General features: G+C 44.1%; 1 protein-coding gene across 1 annotated transcript; it reads right to left on the bottom strand.

The window, feature by feature from the left end:
* Positions 1-1,327: 1,327 nt before the first annotated feature.
* Positions 1,328-11,243, bottom strand: LOC139533112 (phenylalanine--tRNA ligase alpha subunit). Its single transcript, XM_071331330.1, has 13 exons — positions 11,035-11,243; positions 8,966-9,103; positions 8,658-8,756; positions 8,298-8,416; positions 7,308-7,400; positions 6,605-6,733; positions 6,372-6,487; positions 5,595-5,679; positions 4,927-5,026; positions 4,608-4,776; positions 3,907-3,984; positions 3,624-3,738; positions 1,328-1,968 (listed from the first exon to the last, which is right to left on the bottom strand). Exons 1-13 carry the CDS (start codon positions 11,179-11,181, stop codon positions 1,863-1,865), a joined length of 1,494 nt encoding a protein of 497 aa, XP_071187431.1. The 5' UTR covers positions 11,182-11,243; the 3' UTR covers positions 1,328-1,862.
* Positions 11,244-19,990: the final 8,747 nt, after the last annotated feature.

Below are 19,990 nucleotides of genomic sequence, written 5' to 3'. Positions count from 1 at the left end.
GTAAACTGCAAGTTAGAAACTGCAAACATGATATGATGCAGCTGAACACACAGTATCAGATTGCACAGGATAAAACTATATATTTAAATTGAAATTTGCATATAAAACTGGACACAAATACCTATGAAGCATTTTTCTATCCCAGTGCTTGTGAAGATAGTTAGGACTCTTTTGTGAAGTTAGGATAGTTAGTACCTGGTAGGATAAAACTGCATCCAAAAGTATGTTCCAACTAGAATTAGAGGTTCAACAGAGAAACTTGGTTGATCTGTTCTGTCTATATATTGTTTTGTTCTGGGGAACCCTTAGCTGGACTCCCAGACTCCGGTTTAAAATGTTATTTCCAGACGTTGAAGGATTAGCTGAACAGAAAGACTTAAGGAGTTCCTGCAATTGATTAAGTAAACAACCTTTAATCTTGTCTGTCCATTATTGCAGCAGACACAGGATTTCCCAGTCTTGGCAGAGCACGCAACATCGGAACATCATTCTCTTTGTCACAAACTTCCAACAGCATCTATTATGGGCCCTCAAGTCAGCTTCAATAGCATGCAAGTTTTTTTTTAAAGACTCCCGAATTTAGAAATTCAGCTCCATGTAAGCGTCTAAAGACAACACAGGATGCTCAGGCAGACTTGCATGTACCACGGCGTCGCTGTGCCAGGTTCATTCAGGAGAAGCTAATCCAGTGAAGTGATTACGCATGGCTGAAGTACAACTTCAATATTGCTCCTCAGAAGGATACTGATTTGCATTACAACGTACAGTCTCTGTGATTCAGACTACGGAAGACGTAACTAATACATAACAGTAGAGTGTAGAACATCTCTTCATAACAGCATATTTATTCAGAATCTTGCAGGGATTGGGGATGAACTAGGTTACCAGCAAAAAACATCCAATGTGCCGTTGCCTAAAACAAACTAACAGGAATAGACTTGACTCTTTATTTAGTACCATAGCAAATTATTTTAGGTTACACTTACAACCAAAGTGCTCTAATGTGTTAACCCAATTATCTCCTGTGCGCACACAGAGCTAAAAATCTACCCTGTGTACGATGACATGAGACTTAGAGGCGATGAAGGTGATTTGTAATTCCACCTTCACTGGAATGACACAAATAACTCCTAAATCCTCTGGGTTAAACCTTGGCACACATCCTTCAACACGCCAATCCACGTTACGCACCAGCCACAATAAGATTGAGGAAAACAAGAATGTTCTTCTGACAGGTTTAAAACCGGACCTGGCACAGCCAGAATAGAATAACAAAAGCTCAGCATTACCAATGGTGATTACATTAGACTGACGACGTAAATCATGCTACTTTCAAACATCTTTATTTGACTATTTCTAATTTGTCTCATGAACTGAGTGGACACAGCACAGAGTTGGTTGGTTTTGTATGGAAGGCTAAAGGGCTTCAAGTTAGCATCTTTACTGTACAAGCATTTCATTTCATTTCATAGGAGCTCAAAGGTAGCCGCTGTGCAGTTTTCTAAAGTTTAAATTAAAAAAGACTCACTGGTGAAGTTCCTTATGCTCTGATGTAGTGCACACATCAGCAGAGGACACAGTACTAGCACTACCTACCCCTCAGCACAAGCATAGATGCTGATTAGGACCAATGATGAGTTATAACTGTTTCATAAATTAGGAGAAAAGTAAGTCCTCTTTCCCACCCTCTTAAACAGACAGATCTGTCTCTCTGGCAGTCTCTGGCCAGGGTAGATTAAGGGTTCGTGGGATTGTTCAATGTTCATATGGTTACTAATGAGCAAAGGGGTCCTGATGACACGGGCCTTGGATGGGATGTGTATGGTAATGTAAGCCTGTCCAAGTGGAAGCCTGAACAGAATCTAAGAGTCCAGTCGACACACAGGGCTGTCGTAGACCATCTGCAGGTTGACCTTGTGTCCCACCAGCTCACGGATGTTGTTGATGCCATACTTGATCATGGTGGGCCTGAAGGAGACAGAGAAGGGCAGAGGAAAGCGTGTCAGGAAGATGACATAGTACATTATAAGGAGAGGTGGAAGACAGCAAAGAGAAAGAGAGGACAAACAGGTGATAGAGACAAAGGTCTGTATGGACAGAGGGGATGGAGGAGAGCGATTACACAGAGTAGATGATATGGTCCCTCCCAGCTCACCGACTATAGCCATTAACAGTGATTGTTCTCATAGATACAAGTCCTCAGTGTCACCAGGGTTCAAGCACCCGCAGTAGAGCACAAATATATCTAAATGGTCAGTTCTGACCTGCATCTGAGGAAACCATTATTCTAGGCTCATTAGGCGATATGGTGTTTTATGCGCTTTGCTCAGATATAACAATCCAGAAGTAAACCTGTCGACATGTGTGCCAACAGCCTGGTGGTGTGTGCTGGAAGCATGGCTGCACATCTGGGGACATGACCACACTACTGTCCACCTTTAACCCCTCTATGGAAAATCACACTGGGATTACAGGCATAACATTGTATATTTTCACATTATGGACACATTTTCCTATTGAAATCCCATGTTCCATTCAAGTAGACTAACAGTTGAGACTGTGCATCTGGTTATGAGGGTTAAGGTCAAGGTAAGGGATATGGAGCGGATGTGAGTCAATTCCAGTGAGATAGCTGGCCCAAGAGTGGGTAGTGATGGGGGGGGGATAGATACAGTTACATATTGTGATATTATTTTGGGATGATATATCGATATCTAAGTTTATTTGTAATTAATAATAAATAAATGGTTTTGCTACTCTAGGTAGCGTTAGATAGCACTAGTTAGCTGTACCTGCCTATAGCTTGTTCTCCATCTTCTTTTTAAATAGTGAGCAAACATTTGTTCAGCACTTATTTCCCTGACTGATCAAAACTTGTTTTCTCATGCTCTCGCTTGTCTCTCTGCAGCAGACATACACTGAGTATAACAAACATTAAGAACACCTTCCTAATATTAAGTTGCACCGCCCCTTTTGCCATCAGAACAGCCTCAATTCTACAAGGTGTCGAAAGCATTCCACAGGGATGCTGGCCCATGTTGACTTCAATGCTTTCCACAATGGCTGGATGTCCTTTGGGTGGTGGACCATTCTTGATACACACAGGAAACTGTTGACCATGAAAAAAACAGCAGCGTTGCTGTTCTTGACACACTCAAACCATTGCGCCTAGTACCTACCCCGTTTAAGGCACTTAAATCTTTTGTCTTGCCCATTCACCCTCTGAATGGCACACATACACAATCCATGTCGCAATTGTCTCAAGGCTTCAAAATCCTTTAACTTGTCTCTTTGAATTGGATTTAACAAGTGACATCAATAAGGGATCATAGCTTTCACCTGGATTCACACGGTTTGTCTATGTCATGGAAAGAGCAGGTGTTCCTAATGTTTTAGACTACATATCGTATCGGCACCTAAGTATGGTGATATCGTATCGTGAGGTCCCTGGCAATTCTCGGCCCTAGAGACAGGGGTCAGAGTGTTGAAGTGGGCTAGGCCAGGCAGAAGGGGTTGTGTATTATAGGTCTTGTATTAGACAAATGTCGGTCAGTCAATTCCATTACATCACCAGGATCAGTGCTAGTTGAAGAGGATAATGTGTTTCTTTGTCATTGACTCACCTCTCCAGAGACAGCCCCCAGGCGATGACCGTCACCCCCTCAGGGAGCCCCATAGGCAGCAGCATCTCTGGCCTGAACATCCCCGAGTTCCCCACCTCCACCCACTTCTTCAGCCCTGGAGAGAGCAGGAATGGACAATTTAAGATGGATTCAGTGTAGATAGGACTGCATTGTCTATGGGCTTTTGGGTTTGAGTGAGACAAAAGCCCAAGGCCTATACACACACACATATCACACAAACATGAGAAATTCCAGGGTTTGAGGATATTCACAAGAACTGTACCTTCATGATAGCTGAACACTTCCATGCTCGGCTCGGTGTATGGATTGTAGGCCGGTTTAAAGCGTAATTTGGTGATTCCTGGAGAAAATTGAAAATATATTTACTTTCTCAGAAATACTATATCTGACAGATAGAGAAACAAGCTCATGTTGTACTACAGGCATTACGATGCATTAGAGGCCACTTCAGTACGGACAACTGAACCCACTGTAAAAAATACAATTTAAAAAAAGAACGAGGTACTGGAAGCAGGGTGGGGGTGAATTCCTATTTAATTTGAAATTCCAATTCAATTCTTGAATTCCCTCATTCATGAGAATGTACGTTGAATTACATTCACATTTTTTAAGTTATGGAATTGTAAAAACATTTAATCTTTGGAATTGAATTGGAATTCAATATTTTTACATTTCCCAGTTAATGGAATTAATGCATATAGTATAAAACTGTAGGATTTGTTTTTAATCATTTCAACCTGTATTCCGATATTTCCAGTATAGCTAGGCTGTCTGAACAGTGACATGATCAGCCTGAAAGCCTGAAGAAATGTAATTTCTAATTGGAATTTGTGGAATTGTTTAGGATAATATTGAATTATCTCTGAATTCAAAGACTGACCTCGAATTTGAATTGAATTACATTTCCTGGGAGTGAATTGAATGAGTGGAATTGACCCCAACCCTGACTGGTAGAGCCCTCACCTAGTTTATTGAAAAACTGATGAAGGATGCCCATGAGGTCACCCAGGGTAAGGCCATAGTCAGCCACCACTCCCTCAATCTGGTGAAACTCTGCCAAGTGGGTGGCATCCAGAGTTTCATTACGGAACACTCTGTCGATGGAGAAGTACTTGACAGGGGTGAAATTTTCCTGGTAGAAAGAAAGGAACATTTGAAATGGTTACAGAGGAGTTGATCAATTGCTGCACAGTTAGAATGTAACATCACCCTCATGCAATTGATTTCTAATTAATTTGAGTAAATACTAAGACAGCATGAACAAATGTAGATAGTGGGTTACCTGCTGAGCGAGTTTATACAGCATGCGAGCGCTGACTGCTGTGGTGTGAGTACGGAGGATGTTCTTCTGAGCCTCCTCAATCTTCCAGTCATACTTGTACCTGTCAAACACAGACAGCGTTAAAATTAGAACATGTTGGGCCTCCCGAGTGGCGCAGTGGTCTAAGGCACTAGAGATCCTGGTTCAAGTCCAGGCTCTGTCGCAGCCGGCCGCGACAAGGAGACTCATGGGGCGGCGCACAATTGGCCCAGCGTTGTCCGGGTTAGGGGAGTGTTTGGCCGGCAGGGATGTTCTTGTCCCATTACGCACTAGCGACTCCTGTGGCGGGCCGGGCACAATGCACGCTGACACGGTCGCCAGGTGTACAGTGTTTCCTCCGACACATTGGTGCGGCTGGCTTCCGGGTTAAGTGGGCATTGTGTCAAGAAGCAGTGCAGCTTGGTTGGATTGTGTTTTGGAGGACCCATGGCTCTCGACCTTCACCTCTCCTGAGTCCGTATGGGAGTTACAGCGATGGGACAGGACTGTAACTACCAATTGGATACCACAAAATTGGGGGGAAAAATGGGTTAATATTTTATTTTTATAAAAAATAAAACATGTTGTGGTCATGGTGAATGGGTGTGTAAGTCCATGCGTATGCATTTGTGTGGAAGATTAGCTCTCACCCCTGTGATCCAAAGCCTCCCTCTGAATGGACCTTCCTCACTCTCTCCAGGTAGTCCTGGGGAAACTCATGGGCCTGAGCTGGGTCTGAGAAATATAATAATAGGAGGGGCCACAGTTACCGGTAAGTTAAATGGAAATAATACTGATGGTACATGATGAAAACAGATTAGTTATATCTAATGGAAATCTAGAGTTTGTTTTAGCGAGGGAAATCAGATTTCCGGGCCTCCCGGGTGGCGCAGTGGTCTAGGGCACTGCATCGCAGCGCTAGCTGCGCCACCAGAGACTCTGGGTTCGCGCCCAGGCTCTGTCTCAGCCGACCGGGAGGTCCGTGGGGCGACGCACAATTGGCCTAGCGTCGTCCGGGTTAGGGAGGGTTTGGCCGGTAGGGATATCCTTGTCTCATCGCGCACCAGCGACTCCTGTGGCGGGCCGGGCGCAGTGCGCGCTAACCAAGGGAGCCAGGTGCACGGTGTTTCCTCCGACACATTGGTGCGGCTGGCTTCCGGTTTGGAGGCGCGCTGTGTTAAGAAGCAGTGCGGCTTGGTTGTGTTGTGTTTCGGAGGACGCATGGCTTTCGACCTTCGTCTCTCCCGAGCCCGTACGGGAGTTGTAGCGATGAGACAAGATAGTAATTACTAGCAATTGGATACCACGAAAATTGGGTAAAAAAAAAAAGGAAATCAGATTTCCCTTTCAGCGCATCATCGATAATGCACCATTTTTATCTTATCTGGGCATCAAGTCCAGACACACAGAGACACCCAGTCGCTCACCAGACAGGAAGAAGGTGTCGTGTTGGTCCCTGGCTGGGTGCTGCTGGGGCTGAAACAGGGAGTCAAAGTTCCAGAAGGAGCTCTCAATGAAGTTGTTGGTGGGCATCTCAGTGAAGCTGAAGGAGACAGGAGTGAGTACACACAGGTCTTAGAACTTAGTCTTACCGTACATTAGTTATATAGGGTATACTGATGGTGTCCTGCAAGGGCAGAATAGAGGATAGGCGACTGACCCCATCTCCAGGAAGATCTGTCTGAACTGCGTGCGGACCTTCATGAGCGGATGCAGGTGGCCACAGTCTGGGGCCACACCCATGGCCTCAAAGTTATAAGGCTTGAACTTCTTCTCCTTCCAGCTCCCACTGTCACAGACCAGAGAAAGGTCAATTTGGAGGAGAACATATAATATGTTCTAGAGAACATCAAATTAATTAGTATATATGGCCAAACACAAGCAAAGTCTGTGTGCAGATAAAACATGGAGGAAAATAAACAAAAACACTCATTTAATTTTTGGGACACCTGAATACAGTTCTGTGCCAAATCCCCTCATGTGATATTGCATACCAGGTGCATTTTCATTCATCTATTTTGGACTACGAGAACTAACAAATTGTTCACATGAAAACCAGGCTTGGTCAAGAGATCACCTGCATTTTGAGCGAGACTGCAGTTTCCAGGTAAAAACAAAACTCATTGGATCATGTGCGGTACCTAATGAAAACACTGCCAATTTGACTACAACATGCAGTGATATGAATAGAAATGACACAGACATCACTGTGAGAGAATGAACCACTTCATACATTTGCCTTAGGACAGGGTCCTCAGCAGCAGCATGCAGGTTAGAGATACAGAATGAGGAATCCCTCATCCATCTTAGCAATCATAGAGCGACCATGACAAAGTTGACAGGAAAAGCAGAGCAGGATTCACCTAGCGATCATCTCTGGGGTGAGCTCTGTCTCCTGCTTGGTGATGGTGGTGCTGAAACAGCTACCCTTTGTGATCCAATAGGACTTGACCGTCCTAAAATTCACAGAAATAAATAATCATTCTCATTCAAACTGCATAAATGTCGTCATTTGAAAGTGTTATATCACATGAGTCACAAAGGCCACAAGAGGTGTTATCTTAGGGAACATTGGAGATTGGGAACATGTGGTGGTGGTGGTGGTGAGGGCCTGGGACACTATTTAGCAAATAGGAAGTAGACAATAACAATCTGTTGCTCAATTCGTCTAAACTCTGGACGCGTGGAACGTCGCAGGGTTGAGTTCTCATACTGCTGTTCATTTATGATATTAAAACCAAACAAAACCTGGTGCTGGAAGCATGCCATTTAGGGCACAGACAGACAGAGACAAATGAGAAACAGACAGAGCTACCTCGGGGAACAATGGCCTGAGCTAGCGACGGAGCCAACAGTCTCACCAGGTACAGTATTAACCTCACCCCTGGGATCCTGACTGACTGGACCCAGAAAAGTACTTGTGGTCCTTTAGCTGGTGCATTCATTTAGTAATAATGTATATAAACACAATGTTAGGGTATTCATATCATTGGGTGAACTAGACATCTCGACTCAGACAAGGCGACAACATTGGCTCACATCTGATCTGTGAATATTATGTAAGTAGGATGTAACTATGATATAAGACATAATTTATATTCTAATCCAAACCTGCATTTCTCAGCTGTTATTCAACTAAAGACTTAGGGGTCAACAAGTCAGAGAACATCCTCAGCATGAGACTATGCTGAGGCTAGTTGTGACTGGGACATCCTGAACATGCCTGGATGCCAGATGATTGAACACTGTTGTACTGCTGAATGGCATCTATTGCCATCTACTGGTAGATATCAGTTAGGCATATACTTAACATTTCACAGTAGTCAAATATTATCAACCGGTCTGATTCTTACACTTCAGAGAGCAGTTTGCGTTTCTTCAGCTCATTCTTCTCCTTCTCCTCCAGTTGAGACGCCTGGCCTTTCTGTACCAGGAGCAACTTGTCCCTCACCAAGTCTTCTAAGCGCTCCACCTGGGTATATACACACACACACACACACACACACACACACACACACACACACACACACACACACACACACACACACACACACACACACACACACACACACACACACACACACACACACACACACACACACACACACACACACACACGTGAAATTGATGCTTGTGTGTCATACTTATTTTCTCCATTATAAAAGCAACACTCACACTCAATCACACCAAGTCAGATGTGAAGATAAACTCACAGTCTTGAAGATCCTGGGGCCGCCCTCGTGGCCCTTGTCCAGACGGATCCACTTGTTGGACATGGCCTTGCTGAAACCCACCTTCCCAAAGGCTAGTTTCTACACAGAAATAGAGACAAAACAATCTGTAAACACTGCCCCAATGCTCCAAGTAGAGAGCATATACTGTATATTGCTATGACACAAAATCACAATGTAAAGATCAACTTTAATTAAATTCTTCATCTTTCAGCCAGATGTTTTTCATCCAAATAAACATAACATCATGGTACATATTATTTGTCCAGGCACCCTGCAGGTCCTCTCACCATGAGCTGACTCTGAGGCATCCCTTCCTCTGGGATGGAGCTGACGACTCTGGCCTCATGGCTGCCCTGCTCGGCTATCTCACAGCCTTCCCCAGTCAGCTCCCAGTGCTTTGAGGAGCGCTGCTCAGCTGAGATCACCTGCGCAGGAAAACAAACAACCATGAACAGAATCATAATGGAGCCTTGAGGCAGAGGACCACACATTGGTCATCTTCTCAAGGTCTGATTGGTGTACACATCATGAATTAGCTATCACTGCACATTATACATTTACCATGGGCTCATTTTAGATCCAGTGACAATAACAGCTCCCAATTTATTGACTCGGTCTAATTTCTCAAAGTTGACATTTTGGTATTTCGTATTTTATTAGGATCCCCATTAGCTGTTGCAAAAGCAGCAGCTACTCTTCCTGGGGTCCACACAAAACAGAATACAGAATTACATTATACAGAACATCAATAGACAAGAAAATAACTACATACATTTCTTTTTAAAGGCACACGTAGCCTACATATCAACGCATACACACAAACTATCTAGGTCAAATAGGGGAGAGGCGTTGCTTTGTCTGTTTTTTGAAACCAGGTTTGCTGTTTATTTGAGCAATATGAGATGGAAGGAAGTTCCATGCAATTAGGGCTCTATATAATACTATACGCTTTCTTGAATTTGTTCTGGATTTGGGGACTGAAATGACCCCTGGTGGCATGTCTGGTGGGATAAGTGTGTGTGTCAGAGCTGTGTGTAAGTTGACTATGCAAACAATTTGGGATTTTCAACACATTCATGTTTTTTTATAAAAGGAAGTGATGCAGTCAGTCTCTCCTCAACTCTTGGCCAAGAGAGACTGGCATACATTGTGTTTATATCAGCCCTCTGACTACAATTAAGAGCAAAACGTGCCGCTATGTTCTGGGCCAAATGCAGCATAACTTGGCTTTTCCTTGCTGCACTGGACCACACGACTGGACAATAATCAAGATTAGACAAAACTAAAGACTGCAGAACTTGCTTTTTGGAGTGTGGTGTCAAAAAAGCAGAGCATCTCTTTATTACGTCTAGACTTCTCCCCATCTTTACAACCATTGAATCTATATGTTTTGACCATGCCAGTTTACAATCCAAGGTAATGCCAAGTAATTTAGTCCCCTCAACTTGTTCAACAGCCACACCATTCATTACCAGATTCATCTGCGGTCTAGCACTTAAGGAATGATTTGTACCAAATACAATGCTCTTAGTTTTAGAGGACCAGTTTATTACTGGCCACCCATCCCAAAACAGACGGCAACTCTTTGTTAAGGGCTTCAGTGACTTCATTAGCTGTGGTTGCTGATGTGTATATGATTGAATCATCAGCATACATGGACACACATGCTTTGTTTAATGCCAGTGGCAGGTCATTGGTAAAAATAGAAAAGAGTAGCGGGCCTGGAGAACTGTTTGACATTAGAGAAGCTTCCATTAATTACCATCCTATACAAGTAGTAGCCAGCTAGGTGTATTAGACGTTGGTAGATTGCCTTAATGACGATTCAATAAAAGCTAATATTGAAAATGTCTAAAAGTTTTTAGTCAAGTTTGCTGACTAGCAGTGCAGTTTAACAATCAGACTGAACAGTCACCATTGCCTTGGATTGTAGTCACCATTGCATTGTTCTGTGTGTCTTGACAGGGATGCAAGTCTGTGTAATAACATTGTCACTGTATTCAATAAGAGTAGCTAAATTATGTATTTATTCATGGTCTACAATGATTTATTCTTCACAATAGAAGGTTGCTAACTGGCTGGCTAACATGATCCCGTTTACGTCCCTATTGCATCACTTTCCTATCCAATCGCCCATCATCATAGAATGAACAGAAAAATGCTATAAGTACACGCTTGACGCCCAAACCGATATTTAATTACAGAATTTATTAAAATTAGGTTAGGGTTAAGGTAATGGTCCGTTTTAGGTTTTTGCTAGTCGGTTTAAGCATCAGCTGTGTCCTTAAGTTCTCCGCCGAATGAACAAAGTGGACAGTCGCTTGACTTCCGCTTCAACACGGGCAGGTAAACTCACATCACCAAGTGCCTGTAGGCTCTTCACAGCCCCGACGATAGCTTGGTGGTCCACACCAAGACTGGTCGCAACATCCTGACTGTCGAGACCACCGTCCACCTTTTCCACCCGCCGAAGAAGCGTTTCTACAAGACCAGTGTCAGCCATGCTTGTCACAGCGAAGCCGAAAAGAGACCGGTAGTGAGCTCAGTATTGGATATGTCGAAAGTACTGGAATACAAGAGCCAGTATTTTTAAATACCGTAAACTCCCCAGAACAAGCGAAAATTAATACCTGCATTGATATCTTGAAGAATTAAAACAAATCCACTACACACTTGATTTATCCCTTGCATTTCATGCAATGTACTGACAGTGACTGAATTGCGACTGAGGATGAGAATGATTAGCACTTCACATGAATGGATATAGTTGAATGACTGAACTGATATATCTTGGAAATATTGTGCTTGCTGTAGGTAGGTGAAGTTTAAATGGATGTAAGATCATACAGTTGCAATTCTGTTGTTTTAATGGCTCTCAACACCAGAATTGTCCCACGAAAGGGGGCTATAACGTGTTTGCCTATAACTGAAACGAATATTTCAATAGAAATATAATACAATTTTACTTTACACAAAAGCAAATTACTACACATCTTCCTTGTTGAGAGATTCTAAAAGTACTAATGGAAACAGACACGGAAATCCAGATGGATAGCTGTACCAAATATAAAATAATGTAAATGTCAAGTGTTGGTCCCGTGTTTCATGAGCTGAAATTAAAGTTCCCAGAAATGTTCCATACAGAGAAAAAGCTTATTTCGCTCAAATTTTGTACACAAAGTTGTTTACACCCCTGTTAGTGAGCATTTTTTCTTTGCCAAGATAATCAATTTACCTGACAGGTGTGGCATATCAAGAAGCTGATTAAAATGCATGATCATTACACAGGTGCACCTTGTGCTGGTGACAATAATAGGCCACTCTAAAATGTGCAGTTTTGTCACACAACATAATGCCACAGATGTCTCAAGTTTTGAGGGACCGTGCAATTAGCTTGCTGAGTGCAGGAATGTCCACCAGAGCTGTTAACAGGATGTTCATTTCTCTACCATAAGCCACCTCCGTCATTTTAGAAAATTTGGCAGTACGTCCAAACGGCCCCACAACTGCAGCCCAACACCTCCACATCCGGCTTCTTTACCTGCGGGATTGTCTGAGACCAGCCACACAGACAGCTCATGAAACTGTGGGTTTGCGCGACTGATAAGGTAAGCTCATCTGCGTGCTCATCGTCCTCAACATGGTCTTGAACTGACTTCAGTGGGCAAATGCTGACCTTCGATGGCCACTGGCACGCTGGAGAAGTGTGCTCTTCACGGATGAATCACAGTTTCAACTGTACCGGGCAGATGGCAGATAGCGTCATGTGGGCGGGCAGTTTGCTGATGTCAACATTGTGAACAGAGTGCCCCATGGTGGCGGTGGGGCTATAATATGTGCAGGCATATGCTATGTACAATGAACACAATTGATGGCAATTTGAATGCAAAGAGACATCGTGGTGAGATCCTGAGGCCCATTTTTGTGTTATTCATCTTCCGCCATCACCTAATGTGTTAGCATGATATTGCACAGCTCCATGTTGCAAGGATCTGTACATCATTTCTGGAAGCTGAAAATGTCCCAGTTCTTCCATGGCCTGCACACTCACCAGACACTTTTTCCCATTGAGCAAGTTTTGGATGCTCTGGATCGACGTGTAAGACAGCATGTTCCAGTTCCCACCAATATCCAGCAATTTCACACAGCCATTCAAAAGGAGTGGGACAACATTCCACAGGCCTGATCAACTCTACGCGAAGGAGATGTGTCATGCTGCATGAGGAAAATGTTGGTCACAGCAGATACTGAATAGTTTTCTAATACACGCCCCTACTTTTTCTTTTGTTGGCATCTGTGACCAACAGATGCATATCTTTATTCTCAGTCATGTGAAATCCATAGAATTAGGGCCTAATACATTTATTTCAATTGTATGATTTCCTTATATGAACTGTAACTCAGTAAAATCTTTGAAATGGTTGCATGTTGCATTTATATTTTTTCAGTGAACATTTGGCTCAATTGACTGTAATACACCTATGCAGAAAGAAAGCTGTGCGTTCATCACGCAAAGCAGTATAGACAGTGCATTCGGAAAGTATCCAGACCCCTTGACTTTTTCCACATTTAGTTACGTTACAGCCTTATTCTAAAATGGATTAAATAGTTATTTTTCCACATCAATCTACACACAATACCCCATAATGACAAAGCAAAAACAGTTTTGGACATTTTTGCAAATGTATTAAAAACCTAAAACTTAAATATGAACTTTACATAAGTGTTCAGACCCTTTACTCAGTACTTTGTTGAAGCACCTTTGGCAGCAATTACAGCCTCCAGTCTTCTTGGGTATGACGTTTCTCCTATTCTTCTGTGCAGATCTTCTCAAGCCCTGTCAGGTTGGATGGGGAGCATCGCTGCACAGCTATTTTCAGGTCTCTCCAGAGATGTTCAATTGGGCTCCAGTCCGGGCTCTGGCTGGGCCACTCAAGGACATTCAGAGATGTGTCCCAAAGCCACTCCTGCGTTGTCTTGGTTGTGTGCTTAGGGTTGTTGTCCTGTTGGAAGGTGAACCTTCATCCCAGTCTGAGGTCCTGAGCGCTCTGGAGCAGGTTTTCATCAAAGCTCTCTCTGTACTTTGCTCCGTTCATCTTTGCCTAATTTCTGACTAGTCTCCCAGTCCCTCCCGTTGAAAAACATCCCCACAGCATGATTCTGTCACCACCATGCTTCACCGTCGTAGGGATGGTGCCAGGTTTCCTCCAGACGTTACGCTTGGCATTCAGGCCAAAGAGTTCAATCTTAGTTTCATCAGACCAGAGAATATTGTTTCTCATGGTCAGAGTCCTTTAGGTGCCTTTTGGTAAACTGTCATGGTTCCTTACTGTAAGGCAAACGTCTAGCAACCCAAAGGTTCCAAATTAGAATCACAGAATAACTTTAGCATTTTAGCTAATTAGCAACTTTTCAACTACTTTTTAGCTACTTTGCAACTATTTAGCACGTTAGCTAACCCTTCAACAATAGAAAACATTTGCGAACGCTGTTAGCTTGATGTTGACCGTGAACGTTTGCTAACAGTTTGAAAAGGTATTCTCCAGGACTCATCTCCAATCCCATCAAAGCAACTGCTAGTAGGGGAAGCAATGCTTCAATAAGATGGGGACCAAAATAAAATTGAAAAATACACAATTGCTCTAGCTGCAGCAAGCACAGCTGCTCTTCTTGCCGCATCCATATCAGTTTTTCCAATAACTAACAGAAATGGAACATTCAACAAACTCTATTGAAAACAAACATAGTTAGCCGCGAGGGTTTGCAAACGGAAGCCTTGTTGAATGCACCTCTAATTTTCCATACCTACAGCTGAGAAGATTGTCCAAAACATGCTCAGGAAGCTAGAGCACCTGTTTGGCACTACTAAACTCCTGACTGACCAACTAAGCACAGGTGACACACACCTGCTCAACACCATTACTGATGAGATCACAGCTAAAGTTAAGAATGTGTTTAAGGGTCCCAGCAGTCTCAATGTAACAGTCAGCACTACCCTCAGACTCTTATCGGAGGCTACTAGGAATAGGACTCCAACAGATGAGGACTTGCTGGTTCACTCAAACACTGTGTGGTGCAATGTCTCTCTCTTGCACATTCAGATATACAATGACACCCAAAAAACAAAATCATAGACTTGCATGACTGGCAGCTCATTGATTGTGTTGTGAGCAAGGTAGATTTATTTTAAAGAGTCACAGTGTTGATAACGATGGCCAACCTCTGTCTTGAACCAAGGCAGGTTTTAGAATTTGTAACTTATGTCCATAAGAGACTGTTGGTACACCGGGGGAACAAACTAGTCCTTCAAGATATGGTCTTAGTGAGTCCAGATATTGCTATTAACTATGAGTTTGTCCTCAAATACATATTCTGCAGATTTGTAGGTAGGATCTACCCTGAAGCACAGATCACAGACCAAAAGCTCTTCACTCTGTAACAAGCTGTAGTTGAACACCTGCTTAGCTTGGTTCTGGGCTTCGTGTCAAGAGCTCATATGAGCAGAGCATTTGTGAGATCTGACAAAACTGTATCACCAGATTCATTGCACAAATGACAAGAAGCCTGGCATGCTGTACGACAATTATACAAAGTTGTTTCCCCCAGAAAATAGCCAGAAAATTGAGACCTTCATAGCAGACATAGAACGGTGTTTGGTGGTTGCAGAAATGATCACCCTGAAAGTCCAGCGTTTTTCCAAGCTTCCTCTGACTCCATCGAAAGACATCAAGACGGAGCAGGTAATTCCTGATGTGGTGATGGTACCAGAGCCCGTCTCCACTCCACCATCTGTAGGTACAAACACCTAGCTGGCATCCCACCGTGGCTCCTCGAGACTGAGTCAGTGCTGAAGCAGAAAGAGAGAGACATCCAGATCAGCTCAAATTGGGGTAAGCAGAGTATGCTGACCACAAATGGAAAGGCCTTCTGGTTAGGCTGTAAATGGTATTAATCAAATCAAACATTTTGACATGTAATGCCATTGCTTTTCTGCTTTCAGTGGGCTGTGGCACAAACAATTTCCACAGACAACTCTGAGGAATCAGTTGATAAACTGTGTTTTTCCTTTTTGTATCGATACACATTTTAACACTTCATCAAGTACCTGATGCATAGATTCATCCAATCTGTTTGACACTTAATGTAATGTCATTTGTAGGAGTTGGTCGCAAACCAAAGAGCTGGATCATATTGTGCTGTCCCAGCGTTGTAAGGGCAATGAGCTGTTGTTATCCTGGTTTCTGATTAAATTGTCGGAGCATGACACTTCATCACAATTCACCACGTTCACCTCATTCAGGCTACATCTGAACAGGGTTGGGGAGTCACGGATTATATGTAATCCTTTATATGTAAGAGATTACAAAAAACGGTAACTAATTTGTTACGTTACCAGCAAAAATATTAGAATCAGATTACAGATATTTTTTTTAAACTAGATGATTACATTGAGGATTACTTTTAAATTCAGAAAGGATGTTTGCGAGAAAAAAAATCTTTGACACAGGCTACAGTCCAAGCTATGTCTTCCAATGGTGTGACTGCTGTAGGCATTCAAAGATTATCCAATTTGAATAAACACTTGGAGGTAAGGATGACAGCAGTGATGTAGTCTAAGGCGATTCTGATATCTACATAGCTCATTGATGTGAATCACACTGCTGCTCTCTCATTTATCTATTTGCGCCTTACTGATTGTGGTTGCTGTGGATGGGTGTTCACAAGTTGAAATGTGTATTTGAACCCAATAATGGTTGAATTCAAATGGTCAAGCTGCCTATCAATCATTGTTTTTGAAACCAGTGGACAGCCAGTGAAAAATGTGCTCTTGCAACAGCTGCATAGTGTGGATCCCAGCCGATGGAATAAAAGTGGGGCTTTTATTGCTCAATCTAATTCATGCAGATAAAAAAAATTAAAAATCCATAGGCCTAATGGACACATGCTCAAACTTGCACACTTTTGATAGGCTTAAAGGGGTTATCTGTAGTTGCAACATGCATTTTATTTATTTATATATATATATAATTTGGTTCACTCCAGACCTGACTGCCCTTGACCAGCACAAAAACATCCTGTGGCGTACTGCATTAGCATCAAATAGCCCCCGTGATATTGTGAGGATCTGTGTTTATTGCGCTATAACCCAATACTACATCACATGTGATATAATATTAGCAACTGTTGGCCTGGGTGCCTGGGTGCCTGTGTGTGTGTGCTGGAAGTAACATTTTGCCCCAGTGTGCTGAGAAGCTGTGGTTAACCTTGAGCGGGAACAGTATGCTTTCTATGCAGGTGCAAATAGTCCAACAGTGTTACAAAACTGTCTGACCTCAGTCTCTAGGGTGTGGGAGCGTAATCTACACAGCAACAGCGCCGAACATCAAGGAGCTCCAAGAGGCTGGGACCAGCCTGAGCGCCTGCGATAGGCTGAGCAAGTTTAAACCACGCTCAGCCTCTACTGTGATAGAAGTAGTTCCAACCCGTCTGTTGGCCTATCACAGTAGAGGCTGAGCGTGGTTTAAACTTGCTCAGCCTATCGCAGGCGCTCAGGCTGGTCCCAGCCTCTTGGAGCTCCTTGATGTTCGGCGCTGTTGCTGTGTAGATTACGCTCCCACACCCTAGAGACTGAGGTCAGACAGTTTTGTAACACTGTTGGGCTATTTGCACCTGCATAGAAAGCATACTGTTCCCGCTCAAGGTTAACCACAGCTTCTCAGCACACTTATCTGGGGCACAATGTCACTTCCAGCACACACACACAGGCACCCAGGCCAACAGTTGCTAATATTATATCACATGTGATATAGTATTGGGTTATAGCGCAATAAACACAGATCCTCACAATTCCCCCTTTTTACACCCTCATGGGGTGTAACCAATTTATGTATCCATATACTGGGTTGCCGTTGAACCCAGGAACTTGAAACCTTCAATCTAGGAGGATAATTATTTTTAAGCAAAACAAGATAAAAAACATCGGTGGGTTTTTAGATTCCCCCTTTTGACACGCTTTGAGGGTGTCACACTCAGAATACAAAGATTAGAAGAAACACACCTTTATTGTATAAAGAATAAAAACCATCTAGTCCACCCTGCTACACCTAACAGGTACTAGGTTGGCTACCAACCACCCAAGAACTTTAAACCTTGACATAAGGTAGGACAACATACAGGGTAAAAGATTACAAGGATATATTGTGAAACAAAAAGCAATGAATTAAACTAAAAAGAAGCTATTTTTATTTTTTTATACAGTATAATTTACATTTAAGTCATTTAGCAGACGCTCTTATCCAGAGCGACTTACAAATTGGTGCATTCACCTTATGATATCCAGTGGAACAACCACTTTACAATAGTGCATCTAACTCTTTTAAGGGGGGGGGGGTTAGAAGGATTACTTTATCCTATCCTAGGTATTCCTTAAAGAGGTGGGGTTTCAGGTGTCTCCGGAAGGTGGTGATTGACTCCGCTGACCTGGCGTCGTGAGGGAGTTTGTTCCACCATTGGGGTGCCAGAGCAGCGAACAGTTTTGACTGGGCTGAGCGGGAACTGTACTTCCTCAGAGGTAGGGAGGCGAGCAGGCCAGAGGTGGATGAACGCAGTGCCCTTGTTTGGGTGTAGGGCCTGATCAGAGCCTGAAGGTACGGAGGTGCCGTTCCCCTCACAGCTCCGTAGGCAAGCACCATGGTCTTGTAGCGGATGCGAGCTTCAACTGGAAGCCAGTGGAGAGAGCGGAGGAGCGGGGTGACGTGAGAGAACTTGGGAAAGTTGAACACCAGACGGGCTGCAGCGTTCTGGATGAGTTGTAGGGGTTTAATGGCACAGGCAGGGAGCCCAGCCAACAGCGAGTTGCAGTAATCCAGACGGGAGATGACAAGTGCCTGGATTAGGACCTGCGCCGCTTCCTGCGTGAGGCAGGGTCGTACTCTGCGAATGTTGTAGAGCATGAACCTACAGGAACGGGTCACCGCCTTGATGTTAGTTGAGAACGACAGGGTGTTGTCCAGGATCACGCCAAGGTTCTTAGCACTCTGGGAGGAGGACACAATGGAGTTGTCAACCGTGATGGCGAGATCATTGAACGGGCAGTCCTTCCCCGGGAGGAAGAGCAGCTCCGTCTTGCCGAGGTTCAGCTTGAGGTGGTGATCCGTCATCCACACTGATATGTCTGCCAGACATGCAGAGATGCGATTCACCACCTGGTTATCAGAGGGGGGAAAGGAGAAGATTAATTGTGTGTCGTCTGCATAGCAATGATAGGAGAGACCATGTGAGGATATGACAGAGCCAAGTGACTTGGTGTATAGCGAGAATAGGAGAGGGCCTAGAACAGAGCCCTGGGGGACACCAGTGGTGAGAGCACGTGGTGCGGAGACAGATTCTCGCCACGCCACCTGGTAGGAGCGACCTGTCAGGTAGGACGCAATCCAAGCGTGGGCCGCGCCGGAGATGCCCAGCTCGGAGAGGGTGGAGAGGAGGATCTGATGGTTCACAGTATCAAAGGCAGCCGATAGGTCTAGAAGGATGAGAGCAGAGGAGAGAGAGTTAGCTTTAGCAGTGCGGAGCGCCTCCGTGACACAGAGAAGAGCAGTCTCAGTTGAATGACTAGTCTTGAAACCTGACTGATTTGGATCAAGAAGGTCATTCTGAGAGAGATAGCAGGAGAGCTGGCCAAGGACGGCACGTTCAAGAGTTTTGGAGAGAAAAGAAAGAAGGGATACTGGTCTGTAGTTGTTGACATCGGAGGGATCGAGTGTAGGTTTTTTCAGAAGGGGTGCAACTCTCGCTCTCTTGAAGACGGAAGGGACGTAGCCAGCGGTCAAGGATGAGTTGATGAGCGAGGTGAGGTAAGGGAGAAGGTCTCCGGAAATGGTCTGGAGAAGAGAGGAGGGGATAGGGTCAAGCGGGCAGGTTGTTGGGCGGCCGGCCGTCACAAGACGCGAGATTTCATCTGGAGAGAGAGGGGAGAAAGAGGTCAAAGCACAGGGTAGGGCAGTGTGAGCAGAACCAGCGGTGTCGTTTGACTTAGCAAACGAGGATCGGATGTCGTCGACCTTCTTTTCAAAATGGTTGACGAAGTCATCAGCAGAGAGGGAGGAGGGGGGAGGAGGGGGAGGAGGATTCAGGAGGGAGGAGAAGGTGGCAAAGAGCTTCCTAGGGTTAGAGGCAGATGCTTGGAATTTAGAGTGGTAGAAATTGGCTTTAGCAGCAGAGACAGAAGAGGAGAATGTAGAGAGGAGGGAGTGAAAGGATGCCAGGTCCGCAGGGAGGCGAGTTTTCCTCCATTTCCGCTCGGCTGCCCGGAG

This window comes from Salvelinus alpinus, chromosome 1 (assembly GCF_045679555.1).
Source record: "Salvelinus alpinus chromosome 1, SLU_Salpinus.1, whole genome shotgun sequence".
NCBI lineage: Eukaryota > Metazoa > Chordata > Actinopteri > Salmoniformes > Salmonidae > Salvelinus > Salvelinus alpinus.
This window is presented reverse-complemented; position numbering and strand designations above follow the sequence as displayed.